This window comes from Rhinolophus hipposideros (assembly GCF_964194185.1).
Source record: "Rhinolophus hipposideros genome assembly, chromosome: 3".
Classification (NCBI taxonomy): Eukaryota; Metazoa; Chordata; class Mammalia; order Chiroptera; family Rhinolophidae; genus Rhinolophus; species Rhinolophus hipposideros.
In genome coordinates, this window is record NC_138049.1 from 96,214,201 (window position 1) to 96,237,525 (window position 23,325).

Below are 23,325 nucleotides of genomic sequence, written 5' to 3' on the forward strand. Positions count from 1 at the left end.
CACCCCGGCCCTGGGAGCACTAGCGGGCGAGCCCCACTCCGACCCCGTCCCTCCCAGAGGCCAGGAACCCAGCGGCTGGGAGCCGGCGGAGGGGGAAATAAACACGGACTGAGCGCGACGGCGGGGCGTGGGAGGTGGGAACCCAAGTGGAGTATTTAGCAGCGGGCAGCTCGGCGCGTGGGGGGGGGCAGGTGCTGCAGCCCCTGGGGTCGCGCACGGAGGCGGGGCTCCCGGGAGGAACGCCCCGGAGACGGATGGGGCAGGGCTCGGTCGTGGGGCTCAGAGGCCGTGCGGTCCCCCCGGTCACGCCGCGTAGCAGCTAGTTAAAAAGACGGAACGTACATTCATGGTTGGACGGCGGCGGGGGCAGGGGTGTGGGCGGGTCCGGGGGACGGGGATAGAGCGAAAAGTGGTGTTTTGGGTCCTGTTACACTTAGAAACCTGCGAGAGATGCTCGGAAATGCGGTCGTTGTGCTCTCCCTGGCCGGGAACTGCTAGTTTGCTGTCCGAATAGTGGATGGAGAGCGCGCGCGTTAGTATGACAAAGCGAACCCCACTCCCGCACCCTCCCAGCCTGCGCAGGTGGAAGGGAGAATACGTGGGTGGACTGACTGACCCTGGAAACAAGTGGAAGGAGAGAGAGGTCTAGGAAGGTTCCTATATTCCTTTGGGTTCCATTGACCCTTCTCCCCGACTTCTTCTCAATTCTTTACTCTGGGGAGGAGGCCGGGGGCTCAGGGGCTCAGGGGCTCCCTGGGCTGGGACGCCCACTGGTGGTGTGAAACCATGGGGGATATTTAGGGATGTGGTCCTCAGGCTGGGAGCATCTCCCTTAGGGAGAAGGATGCTTTACATTTTTCAGAGGCTGACCCCACGAGTCCCAGGGGCACCTCTTTCCCTAATGGGAGTAATGTGAACTTTGGGGATATGCTCCCCAACTTAAGGAGAGTGATTTGCCACACTCTTTGTTACCAAGGTCTGCCCATGGGGGTGGGCTGATTACTGCCCTTTGGGTTGGGATCTCAGTGGGGTTTGGGGTAGGGTGGGTGGTGGTCAGGTACTCCTTAGGGGGTCTATGCTTCCATCCTCAGGGACAAATCAACTCAAGGACAGAAGGGGATACAGCATTCTCTAGGGTCCCACAGCCAGGGGTACCCAGACTCTCCCTAAGCGCGGTCCCCTCCCCTGGCCACCCAATAAAGACACACTGACACAGCGCCTTTTGTCCACCCCAGTGGCCCAGGCTCCGCCCCTGTGCCCCCTCACCCAGGCAGCGGCACCATCTCTCCCCAGAAAAAGGGACCTAGGCAGGACAGAGGAAAGAAAGTCAAGGAGGGTCCTGGAACCCTCCACACTGAGGACCCCTGGCTTTTCCTGGGTTTGGGGGGCCCTGCCGCCTTGGCTAGGGAAGCAAGGGTTAATATGCCAGCATGGCTCAGAGATGCCATTATTCCTCCACCTGGTCATCTCTAGGCCCATTTTCCCCAAAACTGGAAATGTCAAGGGAGATTGCTGGGTTCGGGATGCTAGTGGTTGGGATGAGGGCTGAGTGGTTATTGCTGTGACCCAAGCTGCCTTGAGTGTGTGGGAGTGTCTATTCATTCTGGAGAATTTAATAGAGTATTTTTCACTCACCTAGGGTCCTGTCCCACAGAGAAAATACTGGTCCTATAAGGAGAAACTCACCACGAATAAGTCCCCTGGCCCACACACACATTCAGGCACACACACCAACACATATGCACAGCACACACCACACCTCCTCCCCGGCTGTGAGCTGCTCCCTCTAAGAAGCCCACCTGGTTTGAGGAAGAACACTGTTCCCTTTTGAGATAGAAGGGGGTGGGCAGTGCTCAGGCTCACAGAGGTTGCAAACTGAGTTCAGGGTCTCTGCCTGTAAACCTGTTTGTTTGGCTCACACAGTGATTCTTCTTTAAAAAGTTTTTTTTGAAAATTAGAAGTCGATAAGTAAAAATTGGGAGATTTCACACAAAAATTGCAAGGTAGTGGCAACAATTGGCTGAGCAGAAGATGGTGTGGCGGGGGTTCCCCTCTTTACCACAGTCCTTGAATCTGCCGGCTCCCAGACACTGCTTGGCTCCTGTGGACAAGTGAGTTGTGACACTCAGCTCAAATCCTCATGGTCATTACCCACCAGCGCCAGTAGCTGCCGTCTGTGAGCCCGACCCTGAGGCCCCCCGCTAAGACCGCCGAGGTCAGGGTCTTGAGCACCTGCTTTCTCACTGTAACTCTTACCCCGTCACCTAATCCCCAGAGCTGCCTGGGATCCTTGGGGTCCTGTGGGATTGAGAGACTGGCGTCTCGGGAGAGGCAAGCTCTGCCATTTCAACCAACCCCAGGTTTCTGGAGTGACCCCCACCTGAACCCCATCTCATGAGGGGAGTGGAGAAGGAAGGAGAGTCTGGCTCACTAACAACTCTCTCTGTTCTTCTCAGGAAGGACAGTAAATAGACCAGTACACAGACTGAAACACTTTAAAACTCCTATCAAACAAGAGCTCAGTTATTCGGCATTGGCAAGGTTTTTTTTTAATGTCCTTGTAAATTAAATATTCTTATTAATCCATTAAATGTATATAATACTGGGATCTACTCCATAGGCTATTATGAGGAGTGAATGAGTTAATTTCATAAAGTGCTTAGATCACTGCCTGGCATATAATGTGTCAAGGGCCAGTGACTGTTAAATAAAATAAAAAATAAATCATTGGAAGCCACCCCTGTCTGCTGGGTGACTGTAAAGTACAAAACCACCATTTTCAAAGTATAACAAAGTAGGCTGCCTCTTTTCAAAGCTGACCTTGGGGAGGCTGTGCGCTTTCCCAAAACAGGTTAGCATTTCTCCTCTTTGGGAAACCCTTCAGAAAAAAGAGCCTGGCAACATGGCAGGCTCACAATTTCCTTGCCTGGCCTGGGACCTAGAGACAGGAGACGCAACTCCAAACCAGGCTGGGCTCTGTCAAGCGTCACATGACCTTGATCCAGCACATGTGGCTTCAAATGGCCTTAGCTGTTTCCAAAAGTCAAAGCCACCCTCAAAAGATAATGTTATCAAGATCACCTCCTGTTAGCTCAGAACCTTATGGCTTGTAAGACACTCTCTCCCCTACCATGGAGGGCATGCAAAAGGATGTCCCCAAAGGACAAAATGTTTTGAATCATGATCTTACTTTAAAAGACACACACTCTCCTACAGTTACCAGTTCTGGTGTGTGTGTGTGTGTGAAAATTCAGCCACCTTTGGAATGGATTCCCCATCTCTAAATGCTTTGGAAACAGTAATATGTATTTAATGCTAAAACAAGGCTGAAGGTAGTGCCGTTGCCTTTGATAGGTCACAAGGCACTTTGGGGTCTCAGAGTACCTCCGGTTCTGGTCACTGAGTAGGAGCTGTACTCAGGTTCGGTAATAGAACCTTCTGGAAGGGAATGCCGGATAACAGAGTGCTTGGTTTCATCTAACCCCAGATAGCAGCGGCCCTGCCTCCACTTCTCTGACTTTTGGAGTGGCTGGTGGACAGACTCCCCTCCACTTCACCCCCTGCCACTAGCTGGGAGGGGAAGAGGGCCAGAGGGGCAGGCAGGAGGGTGGGGGGCAGTGCCGGAAAGTGGGAGTGGGGCTACTGTTCATCCCACTCTCTCACCTTTGTGCTTTGTGTTTTCTGTCCCTTCTCAAAGGGTCTACCCTTGACCCTTCCTCTACGGTCTGCCACAGCAGGGTGTGGAGCCACCTGAAACAGCCCTGAGGGCAACAGAGGCTTGGACTTGGGGAGGTCCAAAAGTGAGCAGCCAGGATGGGGGAGGGGTGGGGGCTCAAGTTTCATTCCTGGATAGGGAAGGTGCTCTTGGCCCAGACATCCTTTGTGTTTGGGGCGGGGGTGGGGGGCAGGGGGGGCAGATTTTGGGTGTGTGTGTGAAGCGGGTGTGTGTGTAGCTCGTGTAGATGAGCCATAACACAATGCTGGCCATCCATGAGGACAGTTTGAGGACAGTTCGACTGAACAACCCTGCCCACCCCAGGCTGGGGCAGGGGCCCTGAGGCCTCTACTCCAACCAGAGAGAGCTGGGGAGTTGAAGAGAGTTGAGTTGGGAGGGAAGAAGAGATCACAGGGAGGCGGGGGTAGAGAGACGATTCAGGATGAAAGTAGGTACCTAGGAAACTATCAAGAACTGCACGGATATCTTTCTGACTCCCTAACACACGTATGCGTGTGCATATGTACACGCGTACATACCCACACGTAGGGCTGCGGCACTGTGCAACTTCAGCAGGTGCCATTCACATTGGGGTCTATGTAAATGGCAGTCCCGGGAATTGTGCAGTAGACAGCCTACGCAACCCTCCATGACAGCCCTGCCACATCCACTAAAATGCCCATGTATAAGCACATTCATACGCACGCGTGTACACGTATAAGCACATTCATACACATGTGTGTACATGCATACACACAGGCACAGTCTCTCTGCAACAAATGGGAAACCTTCATGCCTCCCCCCTTCCTTCCTCCCTGTATAGGCGTTGCCCTTCCTGGTACCGTATTCATCACTGCCCCATTACCCAGGGGAATACAGCTGCTGGCTGACAAGGGCAGGAATGAAGAAAGGGAACCTTGGGGGTCCCTGCAGTGACAAGTTGGGGGCTAAGAAATAGGCAGAAAGGCATAAGCAATCTGGCATCCTGACCCCCCACCCACCTCTAGGTCCCCATCTCATCTGCACCCTCGTCTGTCTGCACCACGGCCCCTGGGGGCCAGCCGGCCTGGCTGAGCACCTAAAGGAAGGAGTCGCCCTCAGAGAGGGTCAGTGGTGGGCCAGCTGCTGTTTGGGGTTTGTCCTGAGCTCACAGGTCCTGCCTCATCCTTAACAACCACCCTCTCTGTCACTGCTTCTAGACTGGGTCCCCTCAGCCCTAGGTTCCAGCTCCCTTTGAGGAGCAGATCCCATTCATCCATCCTCAGCTCCCAAGGAGCTGGGCCAGGCAACCAGTCCCACCAGTGAGTGAGGGCACATATGCCGTGGGGGACGGCCCACCTACAGTGGACTAAGCCCCAGGCTCTGTGAAAGTGGCACGGGACAGGCTCCCGGGTTCACAGGGCTGCTGCTCCCCCTATCGCTGAGTACAGAGGCACTTCCCACCAGACCCACACCCAACTGGCCAGGCCCGCCTCTCACACACAGGGCCACACGCCTTGCCCCACACAGACAGGCATTCACACCCCGTGGAGTGGGGCTGTCTTCTGCCATCCCCCTCAGTGGGGGACCAGGCCTAGCCATGCCAAGAAATCACCGATTAAACAGAATAAACCCTATGCTACACTGACTGACCCAGCATGCCTCATCTCCCTGACACCTTAGTTTCCACTGGACTCTGGACCCACTGGGGGCTCCAGCTGAGGGCCTCATCCTGTCCCTGAAACTGCACGGACAGCACCACCCCTCCCTGCACCATTTGGCTGGCACAGAGCAAAGGGAGATAATGGGGGAGGGGGGATTACAGTACCTTGGGCTAATGTCATGGGGGAGGTATTGCATGACCGGGTGGGATGGGCTGTGTGAGTGTGGGATTATTGCATCCTGGGAAGGAACCACGGTCTCTGCCTGCTCCCCACCCCCCCCACCTGCCCCCTCCAGGAGGGGGGGGGCCCAGCCTAGGTCTTGTGGGTGAAGCGGGCCCACACCTGCTGCAGCTGGGACCGCGAGATGCGGAGCACCGAGGGCACGAGTCTGTGGTTGCCGGTGGCGAGGGGCGCATGGCGCCGGTGGGGCGCCCGCACGGGGCTGCTCTCCGCCGAGCGGCTGCGCTGAATGAGGGAACCGGAGGAGCCCGAGGAGCCGCCGCCGCCGGGGTGAGGGTAATGCTCGGTCTCCAGCGTGGAGGAGGAGAACACGGAGGACGCCAGTCGTCGCAGGGGGCTGTACCGCGGGAGGGAGTGCCCCGAGAGTCTGTCCTCCTCCAACTGAAAGAGACCAAGAGAGTGGAGGGAAAAGAGGTGTCAGGCACAGACTCGACAGCTCCGTCTCGGGGACCACCCACCGCGCACAGCCCCTGCGGCGCCAGCGTCCCGGGCGGGGGAGCAGGGTCCGGCAGGGTGGAGGGGGTGCAGACCACCCCGTCCTGCTCAGAACCTAGGCTCAGGCCTCCAACGCCCATCCCCCGCCTGCTCTCTGGCACTTTTCACACCGTGGGTCTCCTTGCAGAGACCTTGGTCGCTCACCTCTTCTGGGAAGTGTTCCTGGCTTAGCCCCACCTAGCTCAGCCTTCCCTCCGGGCTGGGGAATCTCAGCCTTCAGGAAGGATTCTGCAACTGTTGCTGCCCTGTGTGGGCCACGGTGTCCCGACTGCTTCCAGCTGGACTCCATGCTCTCGTGAGGTCTAGAGAACACCCTCTGCCTTGGCACCCCCAAGGGTTGGGGGGTTGGGGGTCAGAGTTTCAGTGACAACTAGCTTAAGGGTGGGATTCTGGAGTTCAACTACTCGTGTTTGAATCCCAACTTCACCACTTACTACCTGGGTAACCTCAAGCAACTTACTTCTTCATTTTTCCATGCCTCAGTTTCCTCATCTATGAAATGGGGTAACAGTGGCTCCCAAATCACTGGGTTGTCCCAAGGTAGTTATAATACGCAGAGCACTTAGAACAGCGCCTGCCATGGAGTAAATGCTGTCGTGTGAGCTGCTTTATTATCCTTTAAATCACTGTTGGGAATGAGGACTGGCAGGAGGTGGGGCAAACAGAAAACATTTCTCCAAAGTGGCTTTTCCCCTGTCCTCTCCATGGCTGAGCCACAGGCAGTTGTGGCAGGGGCTTGGCCAATTCACTGTCATTAGGGAGAATCCTGACTTGTACCCTCAGAGGGAAAAGAGAAAATGGGACTGAGTGTCGCAGACATGTGAGGATGGAAATGGTGGCGTGGGTGTCACTAGGCCCTTCCTGTCCTGACCCCTAGATCTTCCTGGGACTAAGGCCAGTTTAGTTTTTGGTGGGGCAGTGAGCACTGGCTGGGCCAGCTGCTGGGGGGCTGAAGGAGGAGGGGCCCGGCCACGCCAGTGTCCCCTTGCAGATGTCAAATGGGGACACAGGGACCCGACATGGAGCCTCTGTTAGAGAGGGGAGGAGAAAGAATATTCTGATGGGATTGTCTGCTCTCACCCTGCTTTCCCTTCCAGCTTCTTTTTGGCCAAGTCTAGGATCCTTGAGCTGGTCCCGTCCGTGCTGAAGTCTAAGGCCCCCCGTAGATACCAAGGCACAGAGGCACCCACAGTGGTCCACATTCCCTCACTGCACGTGGGTGGCTCAAGGTTAACACCACAGTCAGGGTTTGGTCAGCTGCCAGGGGGACTTAATCCCAATGTGCTTCTGCCCCTTCAGGCCAGTTGCCACCTGGGGACACCTACTGGACCCCAAAGCCCAGCTGAAATATCACCCTTGTGAGATCAGCCCAGCTTCCCAGAAAAGCTCCTTGTTCCCAGCAGAGAAGACTTCTCTCCCCTATGGCCCAATATGCCTACCTGAACCAATGTGTCTACACTCTGTATCCCTGCCCCGCCCCTCTTGACTGAGAGCTCCGAAAGGGCTAGACTGGGAAGCCTTCTTTAGCGTTGTCCCCTAACCCCTAGTACAGTGCCTGGCACGTGGCAGGGAAATGTCCGAGTGGCAGCCAGCAAACGTCCATGTGCTGAGGGAATGCTGACCTGCTGTGTTATCTGCCAGAGATGACCTGGAAAACACCCAGCCCTCAAATCACACACTGTCTGCTGCTCCCCCCTCTGCCCTAGCTTTACCAGCCATTTCCAAGTTGCACCTTAAATTCCCTACAGAACAATGCAAGGTGTGTGCAAAGATTTAAAGTATCATGGCATGCCTGGTTCTAAACTTCTTCCTGGGTCCCCAGTCACCTCATCCCTGCCTCCTACAGGGGTAGGTGACAGGGTTGCAGGTGCTCAAATCTAAGGATTGTTGTTATGAGGAAGTTCGCACATCAAACACTGAGCAGCCTGAGCTAGGTCTAGGAGGGATTCTTTGCAGAAAGAATGGGTGGGGAGTCCCTATAGAGATTTCCTGCTCTCCCTGAGCCATTTAATCTCTTAGGGTGGGGAGGGGTGGGGGGGGGTGGGGAGGCAGTTCCACAAACTGTGATTCCAGTGTACTGCCAGGTTTGGGAGCTCCCACATAGATGGGCTCAGGACTCCTTCCAGGCCAAAGAAAGAAGGAAAAAATATGCCCGTCTATTTTTCCCTCTCCCTGTGCCCTGGATGAAGGAAGGTCTCTGCTTTACCCTGCTATACTGAAATACTCAGCTAAACAGGTCACACCCCGTGTGCTCACACACAGACACACACAGAGGCCACCATGCACAGTGACATGCTCACAGGCACACGTGCTGACGGCCCAGCCAGCGGGTACACATGCATGCAACATACACACACGCGCGCGCGCACACACACACACACACACCCCTCTGACTCCGCGAGAGCCAACTGCTCTCTCTGGCCTGTGTTTGCTCCTCTCCTAATGACACGGGCCTCAGACTGAGTGGCCCCGAGCATGACCCTGAAGCCAGCTGCCTGGATTCAAATCCTGGTTCTACCATTTACTAGGGGGTGGCTCTGGGCTAAAGACTTAGCTCCTTTGAGCTTCCGTTTCCTTACCTTTTAAATGGGTTTGCCATTCACAGCATTGTTGTGGGGAATCCACATGCAGAATGTGAAAGTGCTGAGAGCAGTGCCAACCACTATTATAGTCATTAGAATTACTACTGTGATTGTTGTTCTCCTTCCAGCTTTGACATTCCCGGCTTCTGTGGTTCTCTACACACTTGCAGACCCACTAGCTACTCTCACATGCGTGGGCAACACATATGGACACACCCACACACCGATGTGTACTCCTGAGCTAAGCTGACACCGAAATGCACACACACGGTTGGAGAATGCTAACCAACATCACTAACGTACACTGTGGGGAAACCAAGGCCACAATCACCTAACGCCCCCTCCAGAAACACGCAAGTCATCGAGATGGGCAGCGCCTGCCTGTGTCAGAAGCAGAAACTGAGCCTAAGACTGTCTGACTGTACAATAGGCCTGTGTCCGTTCCCCAAATCTCTCCCCTCAGCCCCTTGACCAGAGTCCCCCAATGTGAGGGTGACTCCCAGGATATTGATGGAAATCTGAAGGTGAGACAAACCCCCCAGACAGCTCAGGTCCCTCACTCGAAGCCCCAAATGGTGTACAGCCACGAGGAAGGGACGGGCAGAGCCCAGGCCTGGAACCTAGGTGTCCCGACTCGAATGCTGGGCTTTCTCTCTACCCCACACCACCACTGTCTGCTTCCCTCCTAGACTGTGCTTCCTGTGGGCACAACATATTATGCATATTATCTTTGATACCTTGGGTACCCAGCATAGAGTAGATACTAAGTGTGAAATGACTAAGTGTTGAAGGAAAGAAGGAAGGGAGGGAGGGAGGGAGGGAGGGAGGGAGGGAGGGAGGGAGGGTGAGGGAGCTCCAAACACATCTTCTACTGCTTACCCAGTGCTGGTCCTGGGGAAACGACGTCCAGGTCAGCAAAGGTCATGCTAGCCCGCACCCTGTCCCAGCTGAGCCTCCAACTTGGGCTGGGGGCTCATGGTGCCCCCTTTCTGTACACCCAATTTTCCAGAGTCCAGGGCAAGGCCAGAATGCACACTCCTCAGGATCTTGACTCAGAGGTCCTCTCTTCCAAGCCTGAACACAGCCCTACCTGGAGCTTCTCTCCTACTCCAGTCCAGGTCAGGCCTCCCGACCTGTGTCACCTGAGTGCACAGAAGAACTGGCCCCGGCCCTGCCCCTGGGCATTCCCAGACAATCCAGGTGCCCGTCTCCAGGTGACACGATAAAGCAGAAGGTGGCACAGCCCTGAGCCCTCCAGCATCACCTCCTTGGCTCTTCTCCCTAGCCCCTCTGAGGGAACATGGACTTCTGCAGCACCCAGGGTAACGTTGGTGCCACTTCCTGGATCGGAGGTCAGCCTCTTTCCCACACAGACAAGCCAGGCCAGGCCTTCTGCCCATTCTGACACCCCGTCCTTGCCAGAAGAAAGTAATCAAAATACCATGAGCCATGCTGTGGACCCTCAGCCCAGCATTCGCGATTCAGCCACCATCTGGCATGCCCCCACCCCTGCTCTTCCAGCATTGTCCCTCAGTCCCGCCCCCCATATGCAAAGGTGCCACTGCAGCCTGACCAGGTCCTCCCAGGGCTCCCAACATGTCCGCCCTGTGTCCAGTCTAGGGTCCCTCCTGCCTTGGCTCCGTTGCTCCCCATCACTGTCCGTCCATCCTGGCTCTCAGGGCGCACCGCCTGCATGGAGCCCCAACCACAGGAAACGCCCCTGCCCCTCCCTGCTGCCCTCACCTGCTTCAGCCACCCCTTCCCTGGTTTCCAGGACCCCTCTCCCTGGGGGTCCCTCCCATGGTCTGACCCCTCTTTTTCAGTCTTTCTCAAGGGCTCCTTTTCCTCTCATACCCCCCCACCAGAGGTGTTTCCTGGCTCTGCCTTCACCCTTGGTTCTCCCCACCTTACACTCCTCTTGGATGACATCACCCAGTCCTGTGGTTTCCAAGAACCCCAAATCCGTATCTCTAGCTGACATCTCTCCTGAGCTCTGAGGCCTCCACGGGAACATGCCACAGGTACCATGAGGTCATCGGGTCCAAATGTGAGTCTGTGTTCCCTTCAAACCACTCAGTGACGGCACTGCCATCCACCCAGAACGCTGGGCATCAGCCGAGACCCCCTCTGCTCCATCACAGCCCCCTCAGTCCTCTCCCCAACACCTCTTGGCTCCACCACCTTGCCCCATGGCCAGAGCCCCCACCCTGGTCCAAGCCACCAAGGCCCTCTCCTTCTGGCACCTGCCTTGTGGCCGTCCTGTTCAGAGTTTTGTGCCCCTCCAGTCCACTTTCCACACAGCAGCCAAAGGGACCATACAAAAGTACCAATGTAATCATGTCGCACCCCTGTTTAAAAGACTTCGATGGCTCACCAAGCTTTCAGAATCAAGCCAAGGGCCTCCAGGCCGGGGCCCCGGGACCTACCTCGTGGCCTCATCTGCTGCAACATGCAATTAACTGGCACAGCGCTTTCTGACTCCTGTGCTGTTACCTGGCGGGCACTGCCCGTAATGCAAGACTCAACTCAGAACTTGCAGTTCTGGGAAGCCTTGCCTGCCCCCGAAGCATAATTTCGGACCCTTAAAACTATCTGCCTTCATTACAGCCTGCAACTCTATTGCTGGTCGGTCGTCCCCATGCAACACGCGAGGAGCGCTCGATGCTCCCATGACGAGACTGTGGGTGTCCAGGGGCAGGACGTGGGATGCCAGCCCAACCTTACCTGTCTCTGCGGGCCGGTGGGGTCCGACTCTCTCCGTCGAGGGCGGGGTCCCGAGTGCTGGGGTGAGTGGGAAGGGCTGCCGGGTGTGGGGGGCTGTGATGTCTCTGACCGGCCATCCGCCTGGCTCAGCTGGGGTTGCAGGGGTTGGGATGGTGTCTGCCGGGGGTCCTCCTCAGCCAGTGTCTGCATGCAGCGTCCCCGGGGCCGCACGGTGGGCTCTGGCCCTGGCCACCGCCGCTCTTCGCCCTCCTCGGGCAGCGGTCGCAGCTCCTCAGGCTCCTCATCCGTGGTGCCCGATGTGCTGGGCTCCGCGCCCGGGGGGAAGTCCTTGAGCTCTGTCTCCTTGTCAATGATGACCCACTCCTTGCTGTCGAAATCCTCCTCCTCGGCCAGCGGCACCGAGCGGAAGGCATTGCTCAGGGCCTCCTGCTCCACGGAGGCTGACACGTCCATGCGGCCGCTGGCTTGCCGGTCAGCCTGGCCCGTGTCCACTGACAGCATCTGGGCCGGCTGTGAAGAGCAGGCCTGGCGCGAGGGGGAGCCCGGCAGATCCATTCGTGACCTGCAAAGCCACCCCGGGTGAGGCTCAGAGCCCGGCCTCTCTGGGCCCCAAGGACCACGCATACTCACAGGTGGCAGCTGGACCCTCCTGACCATGGCACCTCTCCCACCCTGGGCCAGGCCGGGTCACCTCCTGGATTCTCACCTTCCACCCCCGCTCCCTGTAAAGATCTCGTTCATTCAACACATTTTGTGAACGCTTACTGTGTTACAGGAAGATAAACATGCAGGAAATAAAATCTGGTTCCTGTGCCCAAGGAACACTCCCTTGCAGACCACCCCAGGGAAACTTAATCGTCCGAAAGCCAATTTTCTGGTCACCTGTCCAGTGCTCAGGAGCTCCCTCCTGCTGCATCAAGGGCCCACAAGTTTGCAGATCGCTTCTCTAGCCTCTTTTACCATCACCCTCCAAGCCTGCCTAGCAGGTTTCACCAATAAACTCCAATGGCCACTAGCCCCGAGGACAAAGTGCACATTCCTTAGTTTGACACTCATGGTCCTTGATTGCCAGACTAAGGTCCAGTTTCCCCATTCTCCTAGCCAGACCCATCTCAGATTCACACCCTTCTCCCAAATTGCCCACGCGCTCACACCTCTGTGCCTTTGAGCGAGCTGTTCCCTCCACACGGCCTATCCTTCCACCCCAGCTCAGATGTCACGTCCTGTAGAGAGCCCTTCCATCCTGTATGGGGTTAGTTTGCTTTCCCAGGCTCTGTCCACTGTCATTACAGAGCAGAGCACACGTATGTTTACATAGCTGCCTCCCCAGGAGTCTGGGACTGGGTCCCATCTGACTGTTCACCTCTGGGGCACTGACCTTGCCTTGGGACATCTTTTTCGTTGTTATCTTAAACTGTGCTGTGGATCTCACGTTACTTCCAGAGGTTCTCAACCGGGGGTATATCGGCCCCAACATGAGGGTATTGCTGGTTGTATGACAGTGTGTATGGAAAGGAGGCCACTACACCAGGGAGAACGGGCCTCTCCCAGATGCCAGGCTGCCCGCAGAGAACCACGAAGGCTTGGCTCCTCTGGGGGTGCACATACTCACACTCGGGCTATGTGCAGGGGGCTGACTCTCATTCTCCCCCCAGCATGGAGCCTGTGAGAGGAAGGGGGGCAGATGGGAGCCACCTGTGGGGCCTTTTCAACATACTGCTGCCCCGGCTTATACGGGACCTGCCAGCTCTGACTCTACACAATATTTTTATTGATCTGTCAATAAGTCTTAAAATAAAAACACCCTGAGGGAGGTCAGGCAGGGTCTGACATATTCCCATGTACATGCCTGATGTCACTTCCTTTCCTGAGAGCTTGGTTTGCTTTGATGAACAGAAAAAAGAGAGCGGGTGCCAAAGGAAGAAAGGAGCTAAAGATCAGGGGTGAGGTGGGGAGTGGGAACTGACGAGGGGGTTGGAGGGGGAAAATCTAAGTCCCATCTGCTTCTTATTTTCTCCTGTGCCCCAGTGCCCCAGAGCCCACCCAACTCTTCTGCCCTGCCGATCAGATCCTGAAACTTCCCTTCCAGAAAAATCTCTCCTAGGTCCCCTCCTTTCCCCACCATCCCTGAAACACGGCTTCACTCTAAGCCAAACTAATTTGCTCTGCAGGACTGTCTTTATTCGGGCATTTCTCACCTCTCTTCTGTACTCATATCCCTTCCTCATTTCTCCCCATTTCCAGAACCCTACAGGCTATCATGGATGAAAATGTAGGCCAACCTGTGTGAGTGTGTATGTGAGTGTGTGTGTGAGTGTGTGTGTGAGTGTATGTGTGTGTGTGTGTGAGTGTAAGGAGAAGAGGAGCTCTAGGCTCCCTGAGGACAGGGTCCTAGGGTCACCACAGGGACTGGCAATAGGGTTCCCCTGTCTTGGGCATCTCCACACCCCAAAGGGGCACTGTACCCCATTTCAGAGGTGGAGTGTAGTTTGGGGCAGAATCCAGTGAGGGGCTGTGGCTGAGGTGGGGCATGAAGAGGCACTTCATGAGGGTGTGGAAAGGCACTTCATGAGGGTGTGGAAAGGATGCCTCCCGCAGAACTGGGCCTGGGGAAGAGGTCCTTCTCCTGGTGCAGAAATGGCCTTAGCCCTGCTCTGCTGTGGCGTGAAGCCCCACCCAGAGTCAGCGAGGGTAGGGACATCTCTCTCCACTTGAGGTTGTTCCACCCACCAGATCTCACCTTAACTCTAAACTCTCCAATTCTCCCTCCCACAAACCAGGTCCCCTCCCTCACATTCAGATCCCTGAGACCTAACCCCCAAACTTGGTCCATCTCCAAGTCAACCTGAGCACTGCTTAAACCCTTCTCCCAAGCCCTTCCCCCAAAGTCGAAGAGAGCCTCTGAGGTATTTGTAATTAACCTCTAGGAAAGAGGTGTCGGAAGCACACCCACCTACCAATCACTCCTCACCTCCTCCTGGGCCTGGGGACCCAGCCTATCCCTTTGTGGCATGCGCTAGGACCTCTGCACGCCCCATCCCCGATCCAGGCTCTGTCACTAACTGAGTCTGACGCCAGGTCAAATACAACCCTCTCGACTCTCCCAGGGTCCCCCTACCTCTGCCTCGCATCTGACCTTTCCTCCACCAGCCATGTGAAGACGGAGGGGACGGAGGGGACCCGGAGCCCTTGACCACCCCCTGGCCCCAGACCCACCTCCTCTCATGCAGTTCCACCCGCCCATCTGCAGTGGAGAGCCTCTCTGACTCAGGGCTGTTGACCCTCCGGTAGCGCAGAGAACGGACTGGGGTTGTCGGTGAGTCTGGGGGAGCACGCACAGGGGAGCTGGGGACCCCCACACCTCGGCTCTGCTCCTCTTCCACCACACAGGGGGTCTGCAGGAGAGGAGAGTTCGGTGAGCTGGGGCTCACAAGACAGCTGTGGGTCAGGTGTTTTCTCAGGAAAGAGGTAGAGGGAAGTTGACGCCATGGATGCTGGCCATTCTGAGATGGGGCAAGGCCATGGGGGCGGGGCAAGCGGGCAGGTGTGCGGCTAGGGCGAGGGTGCTCCAACGGAGGGGGGCGGGGCCGCGGGGTGGGACGACCACCCAGGCCCTTCTCCCTGGCAGCGTTACTTTGCCAATGTTGATCCGGAGTTTGTTCCGGTTGACATCCGTCTCCTCCCAGACTTCAGCTTCAGGCCCCCCAGGATGGGAAGCAAGGTGGGGGGTGGGGCCCAGCCCCTCAGGGAGCCGTCCCGGCAGGATTGGGGGTGCATTCTCCTGGTCACTCAGGTGCTCGCCCTGCAGCACGTCCTCGGTGTTCTCCCTCAGCAGGTCTCCAGGCACAGGCGTCACGTTGACCACCCTGGAGAGGCCAGGAGGGGGTCATTGGCAAGGCTGGCAGGGGTGCCCTCTGCTACCAGCACAGGCCCTGGAGATCACTGCCAGCCAAGGGAGTGGGCACAGGCAAGGCCCAGACAGGGGTGGGGGTGACCCTAAGCCCATCACCACCCTTGGCTCACAAACACCATCCTCAGGTTGGCAGACGGCTGGGAGGAGATGTGGGTGCCAGGCGGGCACAGCACCACTGAGCTGTATTTATTTAAGGGACCCCACTGCTTTCCAGGCCCTGCCAGATGTCCTCTGCGGTTCACTGGCTGGCTTCCTTTTGACCAGGAATGGGTTTAAAGGGAAGAATCACTTTAGAGTTCCTTGAACAACGTCTTTACAGAATTGGACACCACCGCATGCTGGAAAATCCTGTGGAGTCTCCTTCCCAAATGTGTCCCTGGAGCCTCTGCCCACGTCTCTCCCTGGCTTGCCCCTGGGGTTGGGCAGGGAGCCCCTTCTCACTCTGGCCACCTCTGTCTTCATGCTTGTCCCAGCGTTCTGAAATTGCTGACCCATTGATTACAAATACCTTACACTCAACTGAGAGCGCTTGGAGGGCAGGGGCTGCATGTTTTTTCTCTGCGCCCCCACAGGGCCTAGGGGCAAGGCTCAAGATGCGTTCGCTAAATGAATGCACATGAACACGGAGAAACAAATGGTGGGGCTCACGCAGTTTCACTCAGGGCTCCCTGCTCCCCAATAAGGTCAAGAGTTCCAAATGAGGACCCCGCTCTGTGCCAAGGTTGAGGGTGCAGATGTGGCAGAACTTCCTGGGTTTTGAGACCCCCACTGTTGAGCACCAAGAATAAGAAAGACAGCCAGGTGTGTCCAGGTAGGAAGAGGAGGAGAGGGCAGGCTTCTCATGTGACAGCCCCAGGCAGGGGTCACCTGGCCCCCAACCAGTCCATTGCCCCTCCCGACACTCACCCAAACATGGCCGCCGTCTGCCGGGTGTTCTGCTGGGGCGGGGTGGACGTGCTGGTGGACAGGAGGGCGTCCGTGCCTGCCTTCTCCCAGTCAAAAGCCTCGTTCTCAGCGATGCCCCGCTCTTTCATGCTGTTCTCAAACACCGACATGATCAACTGCAGGGGGTGGGGGAGGACAGAGAGGTGACCCCGGGGGCTAGGCAGGAGGAGGGGACAGTTACTGGGATTGAAGGCAGAAGAGTGGGGGCCTTCCAGGGCAGGGATGGGCCAAGAGGGGGTATTGGAAGGAGAAGGGCACATTGATTTTCAGTGAAAACATGCACAATATGCAAATAAGCATGCAAATTATCATCTTGGTTTATGCCCCACTGGCTGGACACAAGCCCTCAGAGATCTGTACCCCGACTACTGTCCCCAGACTCTGCTGCCATTTCCACCATCTCAGCAGAATCAGCAGCAGCCCAGAACCAATGGTAGTTTCCCAAACCCACCACCTGGGGTCATGCGTCTGCACAGGCAGCTTCCTCTGTGCAGTGGGGAAGCCTGCAATGCCTTCCCCACTCGTCCTCTCCTTTCTGAAGGCTTCCCTGATTCCCCCACCACACAGCGCCTGTGGTTGGGCCCAGTGCACCGGATGGAACTTTTCACACGCCTACCTGCCACCTCTGCGTCTCTAGCAGCCAGCACAGGGTGTGCTCTCAGCTGTGTGGTCTGGAGGACCCCAGGAGGCTGAGCTAGGATTGGGGGGGTGGGCATGGCCTCCTACTGCCAGAGTGAGGCATCCCTGCCAGCAACCGGGGCTCTGGACTCAGGAGGTGGAGGGCAGCTGTACCCTCTGAAGCCCCCAGACCATTGCACTCTGACCAGCAGGGCAGGTTCTCTCTGCCTTCAGGACCCACCTCACCGAGTGCCCAGTGTGTGCCTGACACTGTGCCCCCTACGATGGCACATAGTGAGTCCCGGGCAGAACACTGCTGATGTTTTTTCCATTCTCAGATCAGGGTCAGTGGGTCCCACACGAGTGTGGGGATGGCACCTTGGAAAGAGCACTGGACTTGGAGTCAGATGTGCTTGAGCCTCACCCTGCTACTAAGCCGGCCATCAGGCCTCAGTTTCCTCATCTATGACATGGGGACAATCACCCCACTTGGCCCCCTGCAGCATTTTGGTATAAAACTTGAAGCACGTGGCTTAATAAATTGTTACGTGCTGGAATAATAACATAAGGGACACGCAGTTATCACCAAAGGCGTGTTTTGAAGCTTAAATGAATTGATGCATGAAAGGCACTGAAAACAGGGCACGCTCTTGATAAACCTCAGCTCTGCCTGCCGTCTGTAAGAGCACCAAATCAGTTTCATACAGTTGGAAGACCAGGGTGACATGGGCAGGGCCACTGGCACGGGCGAGGGGCCTCAGCAGGATGGGCGCTGCTGGTAACGGCCGGCCACAGAGAGGTGTCCAGGGTGTGGGCAGATGGCAGGCTCCCACCTGGTAATCGGGCTTGGTGAAATAATCGAGGTTGGCGATGTGGTCCAGGAAGAGGTGGAACTCAGAGGGCATGTGCTTCAGCAGCATCCGGTGCTCATATTTCTCCTTGATCATCCCCACCTGCTCCTGAAGGCAAGAGGCACAGGAGATGGAGTCCCAGCTGCCCCCACGCACCACCACTCCCACTTCTTCAGACGCAGCGGCATGGGGCTCACCTTGTCCTTGATCTTCCTCCAGGGCAGCTGGCCCACGGCAAACTCCACCAGCATGTAGAAGAGGGACCACAGGTCATCATGGCGGCCCATCTCCTGGGGGGGGGGCAAGAGGGTCACCCCCAGCTCTCAGGTCCTTCCCTGGGAGCGGGGAGCTGACCCCTCACTGAGGGACACCAGTCAGAGAGGCTGGGCACCCCGGTCCCTGTGGACAAAGCTGGGGTCTCCCTGAAGCCACGGCTACCTCCCCGACCCGCCAGCATACATAGACTCCCAAAGACAACACTTCTGTGTATTCGTTCTCACCCCACAGAGATTTGTGTTGGGAAAAGAGAGGAGGAGATCCCCCAAAACAAGGAAGAAGGAGAAGTCAAGGGCAGAGCCTTCTGCCTATTGGGGTCTGGAGTGGCAGCTTCTGGGGCTCATGCTGCCCCATGTTTCTCTGCCCACCTCCCGAGGTGCCCGCCCTGTGTTCCCCTTCAGCAGTATCTTCCCCCCTGACCTGTGCCCTCACTGCCCCCACATCCCTCCGTCCTGCCTCGGCCACTCACCCGGTTCTTGTGGGCGTTGACCGAGGCATAGCGAACCGTCCCTCGAAACCCGGCCACATTCCGAGGCTGCAGAGGAAGAACGGCACCGGGAACCTCACCGCAGCCCTGACCTCGGCCTCATGTCAACCCTGCGTACCAAGCCTCCCACCACCTGTCTTAACGCTGACCGCCTCCCCCTGCCGCCGCCCCCCACGCAGGCCAGGCCCGGTCAGGAGCAAACCTGACCCACCAACCCCAGTCCTAAACTTGCCCCTGCCCCTGCTTCCATCCTTAACCCGAGCGGGCAGTATCTGTGACCTCCCAGGCTGTGGAGGTGGCATCCACCAAGAACCCAGGCTAAGGGAGAGAGGGGACGAGCCCAGGGTGGGCCTGGGGTTGGGCATGCTCAGGCAGCCATAGGAAAAGCTGGCGACGGGTTTCCAGGTCAGAGAGTGCGTGAGGGGGCCGGGGGGTGTGCAACAGCAGTACTCACGGGCCGCACGTCCCCCGTGGTGTTGGTGTACTGCCGGGCCAGCCCAAAGTCCAGCATGTAGCATTTCCTGTAGGTGGACGGCAGCCTGCCCATGGCAAAGTTTGACTGCAGGAAGACAGCAGCTGTGAACCGCGGGCTCCAACCCCACCTGGCCCTCCTTGAGGGGCACCAAGAAACAGCTCTGGTGAGGGACACTCCACGCACGTACACTCACGTAAGAGTAGAACACCAGCACGTGCAGCCGGTCCTAGCACGTCATGGGATGGGCGGGTGTGATTATTCTCATTTTAGAGATGAGGGAAATAAAGGTCAAAGAGCTTAGGGGGCTTCTCCAAGATCACAGAGCAACTGATGACTCAGCTGACAGGGGACCCCAGGTCTGTCTGGCTCTAAATCCTTGGGACTCCCCAGCAGGGCAGGGTGGCTTAGTCTCACTAAGGCAGCAGGAGACCTGCATTGTTCTTGCTGTGTGATGTTGGGCCACTCAACCAATCTTTCTGGGCCTCAATTTTCACCCTTTAAGATAGGAGTTTTTTTCTAGCGCTAAGACCCGGGATGCCGCCAAATTAACTACTTGGAATTCCTTGCCAAGCCCTAGCCCCAGGTCTCCTTCCCTCAATCCTCCCATCCTTCTCTAACCCTTCACCTTTCTAGGTTCTAGGATTATCTAAGTCAGCGGTGAGAGAAAGGAAGAGAAGGCAGCGGAGAGAGGGCCTGGGTATGGCCACGGGGCGGACAGGGGTGTGTGCTCCTGGGAGGCAGGGGAGAGGCAGAGGTGGGGCTCGGGATGGAAAGCAGGAGAGGGGACAGGTAGAAGAGGCTGTCCCTGCCTTCCCCACCATCTTGGAGAAGAAACCAGCGGACCCAGAGAGGGAGCGGAGGTGGGGTGTGCTTTGGAGAGGGGGGCCGAGTGGGGGCAGCCCTCACCGGCTTGATGTCGCGGTGCAGGAAGCCCACGGAGTGGATGGCCTCAATGGACTCCAGAATCTGCTTGCCCAGCCGCAGCGTGGTGCTCAGCGTGAAGGTGCCTCGGGGCTGGCTACGGCGCAGGTCGGCCAGGTTCCGGCCCTGGGGGTGCGCGGGTAGGCAACCTGGCTCAGCGGCCATCCGGATCACCACCCTGTGACACTCTGCCCAGCCTCATCCCCAAAGGCTTGTGCCTCCCGGGGCCACAGTCTCCCTTCCCCACTCCCCACTGCAGGAGTCACACCCGAAGCTCTTGGGGGAGAGTGGAGGTGGGGGGGCCCCAGGGACTCACCTGGAGCTGCATTACCACATAGTTAAACTTCTCATTCCGGCCACAGCCAATGAACCTGCACACGTGGTCTTTCCCTGAAGGGCACAGACAGGTCTCCCAAGTCCTACTCCTCTCTTACTTCCAATCCTAAGGTGGGCTCCTGATGTACTCTGGTTGCTGGTCCCCCAACCCTGGCCCCATGACCACTTCACCCACCACCTCCCCCTGACCTTAACCCCATCATCGCTCTCACACTCTGGTCCCATCTCTCCACCCATCACCTCCCCCTTAGCCCCTGGCTCCATCACCACTTCCCTCCCGTTCTCCTGTCCGAGGCCCTCACCTTGTAGCTTTTTCAGCACAGCCACCTCCATCTTGAGGACCTGCTTGGGCTGCTGGGCTGACTCCACCTTGAGGGCCACATTCTCCCTGGTCAGCAGGTCCATGGCTTCGTAGATTTCACCAAAGCCCCCGCCCCCAATCTTTTTCAGCTACAGAGATGGGGGGACACAGGGATCAGGCTGAGCAGCTCCTCATCCTACCCACTGTTGGGTCATATCCTTCACTGAGAGGGGCCATCCTGGAAGGGCCCCCAGGTCTCCCTTCCTGGCTCTACCCAACAGTGTCCTCACCTCCTCTCTTAGTGCGGACGACAGATAGCTCAGCCCCTGGGTGGACAGACACACACACACACACACACACACACACACACACACACACACACAAAGCCAGATGTCAGATTAGGCAGGGGGAAAGGGTATGGGACATGCGACTCCATATACTCATGGAGACAAGGCTATGTAGGATTCTGAAGAGATAATGGGCTATCGTGAATCTTTGCTTCTGGAAGAAATATCATGTTCCCTGCATCCTTTGCTTAGATTGAGTAACCTCCATCCAGAAAGAAAACCAATTTCTTCCCTGGTGGATCCCCTAGGAAAGCTGGCCCTTCCTGGGGTTGGCAGAATCCTGAAAGGTGTCACCAGAGGGAGAGAATATTGGGGCAGGGGAAGTATTCAGGGAGGGGACTCAGGAAAGCGTCCTCACTGCCCATGCCCGGTGCTGAAGCTCACATCTCTTCCTAGGCTCCTGGGCACGTGCCCAAGACCAGGGTGAGCCTTCTCTCTGGGGCAGGTGCACCGTGGAATCATGTGGGAATGGAGGTTTGGAGAGAATCTGCCTATTTCCAGGGGATCTGACCCTCTAGCCCTTCTCCTCCAGCATCCCAGGGCAAGTAGTGAGAAAAGGCAGAGGGAAGAACTGTGATGGAGGAAGGATAGGCAAGAGGGGATGAGCAGAGCTGAGTTATGGGAGAGATTCATATTCATGTCAAGTCAGAGGTGCAGACGTCTTGGAGAGTGGGGGTGCTGCTGGCAATGATGGGGGACCAGGGAGAAGGTGCTGAGCTCTAAATTGGGACTCATTTCGTTTAAGAAAGATGTGCAGCTGAATCCTCACCTCCTCAGGGAGCCCACCCATCATGGATGGTCTGCCTGCCGGAGCACACGCCACAGCCCTCACTTGCACCCTGTTGGCTCGTAACTCAGCCACGGCTGGACTTGCTAATGAACGGATGGAGGCTGCTCTGATCAGGCAGCCTGAAACGGACTCTGAGCCTCCTGCATCTCCAAGCCTCCACTTTGCATTTATTCAGCACAGTAAACATTTAATGGTGGCTGAAATATGGGAGTGAAGGGGGGGAGGGGGCAGGGCAGAGCTGAGGACTGGGAGAACCCAGCAGGTCACAATTGAAACCACTCTAGAAAGAAAGAGAAGGATGAAGAGAAGATTTAGAAGAGAGGTGGAAGGCTGGACGGGCTCTTCAAGGCTTTTGTGCCCAGGAAGGAGACAGGGAAGACGGAGCAGGAAGAACAGTGAGACACAAGAGTGCCTCTCTAATTGAGATGAAAGTTAAGGTCAGACTTCTAGAAGAATTTTGGAACAAGGAGGGCACAGACGCAGACTCAATGGAAGCAATGGCATGTCTTCCTCTGGGGAACTTTAAACTCAGGGGAGATTCCAGTATCTTCTGGATTCCTTTATGGTTTGCTGGGAGCATGAGGAAAGGGCAAGGGGGAGGGGCACAACGATTACATCTCAGTTCTGTGCTCCAGACTCAGGCATAATCTTAGCTCGTCCCCAAAGGCTCCAGACAACACAGGTGAGGAAGGTCATAGGACTCGTCGTTTTGCACAGGAAGAAAACTAAGACACAGAGCGTTAACTACCTTGTCCCAGGTCACATGGCTAGTAAGTAGCAAAGCCAGGTGTCGTTTAAATCCAGGCAATCTGATGCAGAACCCACACTCTGAGACACGATGTTATGGGAACAGTTGATCACACTAAACCTGTCAGTGCTGAGATTCTAGCGCAGATCTGCTAGGCTCCAAAAATCCTTGCTGGAGATGGTAAGGAGGGCTTGGAGCAGCCAAGACATTTCTGACACCTACTCCCCAATTTCCCAGGGTGCCTGAGGGTATTTCTCTACCACCTTCATTTCCAAACAGAGCTTATTTTTCCTTCCTTAGTTCCTCCCCGACTCCCCACCCACCCTTTACAGAACCTCCCTGGGGTGGGGAGCTGGGCATCTGCACCCACCCACTCACCCAACACTCCTCCTCCCTGGGCCCTACAGACTTATCCATCCGGTACTGTGAGTAGGCCCATAATACTTTTAGAGGGCAATGAAAATGTTTTAATTTCTTTTAAAATCCGAAGGAGAAAAAAAATCAACTTTTAGATCAAAAAGAAAACTTTAATATGTAATATAATTTATTCCTCTTTATACCAATGCAGTCATGAAATACAATTTTTAGTTCTTAATTATTTAGAAAGGGACCCATGAGGAGAAGTGCCCAGGGCCTATGAAAGACATAATGCCGCCCTGCCCACAGCCCAGTAACAGGAATATTCTCCCAAATTCCCTTCCCTAGACTCTATTTCCCTCCTCCCCTGCTGAAGGACCTCCCTCAACTGGAAGATAAATAGGCCCAGCGTTAACTTAGAAAAAAGGAAGCCTGGTTTCTTGGGTGACCTGAGATGAGTTTCGTAAATTCTCTGGGGCTCCACTTTTCCTCGTGTGTAGAATGAGAGAGTTGGACTCGAACTGGTCACAAAGACCCTCAGCTCTGCGGTCCTGATTCTTG

General features: G+C 56.3%; 1 protein-coding gene across 2 annotated transcripts in view; it reads right to left on the reverse strand.

Annotated features, from left to right (window-relative positions):
- TTBK1 (tau tubulin kinase 1) overlaps positions 1 to 23,325 on the reverse strand; it is a 40,558-nt gene that overhangs the window by 11,997 nt on the left and 5,236 nt on the right. For both annotated transcript variants that reach the window (XM_081039970.1, XM_081039969.1), the window contains exons 3-13: positions 20,524 to 20,671; positions 20,202 to 20,275; positions 19,871 to 20,011; positions 18,944 to 19,048; positions 18,472 to 18,537; positions 17,924 to 18,016; positions 17,709 to 17,834; positions 16,219 to 16,373; positions 15,034 to 15,265; positions 14,616 to 14,794; positions 11,400 to 11,961 (exon numbers count right to left, since the gene is read on the reverse strand). In XM_081039970.1, the coding sequence (XP_080896096.1) occupies positions 11,400 to 11,961; positions 14,616 to 14,794; positions 15,034 to 15,265; positions 16,219 to 16,373; positions 17,709 to 17,834; positions 17,924 to 18,016; positions 18,472 to 18,537; positions 18,944 to 19,048; positions 19,871 to 20,011; positions 20,202 to 20,275; positions 20,524 to 20,671 (1,881 nt within the window). The remainder of the gene's footprint in view (positions 1 to 11,399; positions 11,962 to 14,615; positions 14,795 to 15,033; positions 15,266 to 16,218; positions 16,374 to 17,708; positions 17,835 to 17,923; positions 18,017 to 18,471; positions 18,538 to 18,943; positions 19,049 to 19,870; positions 20,012 to 20,201; positions 20,276 to 20,523; positions 20,672 to 23,325) is intronic.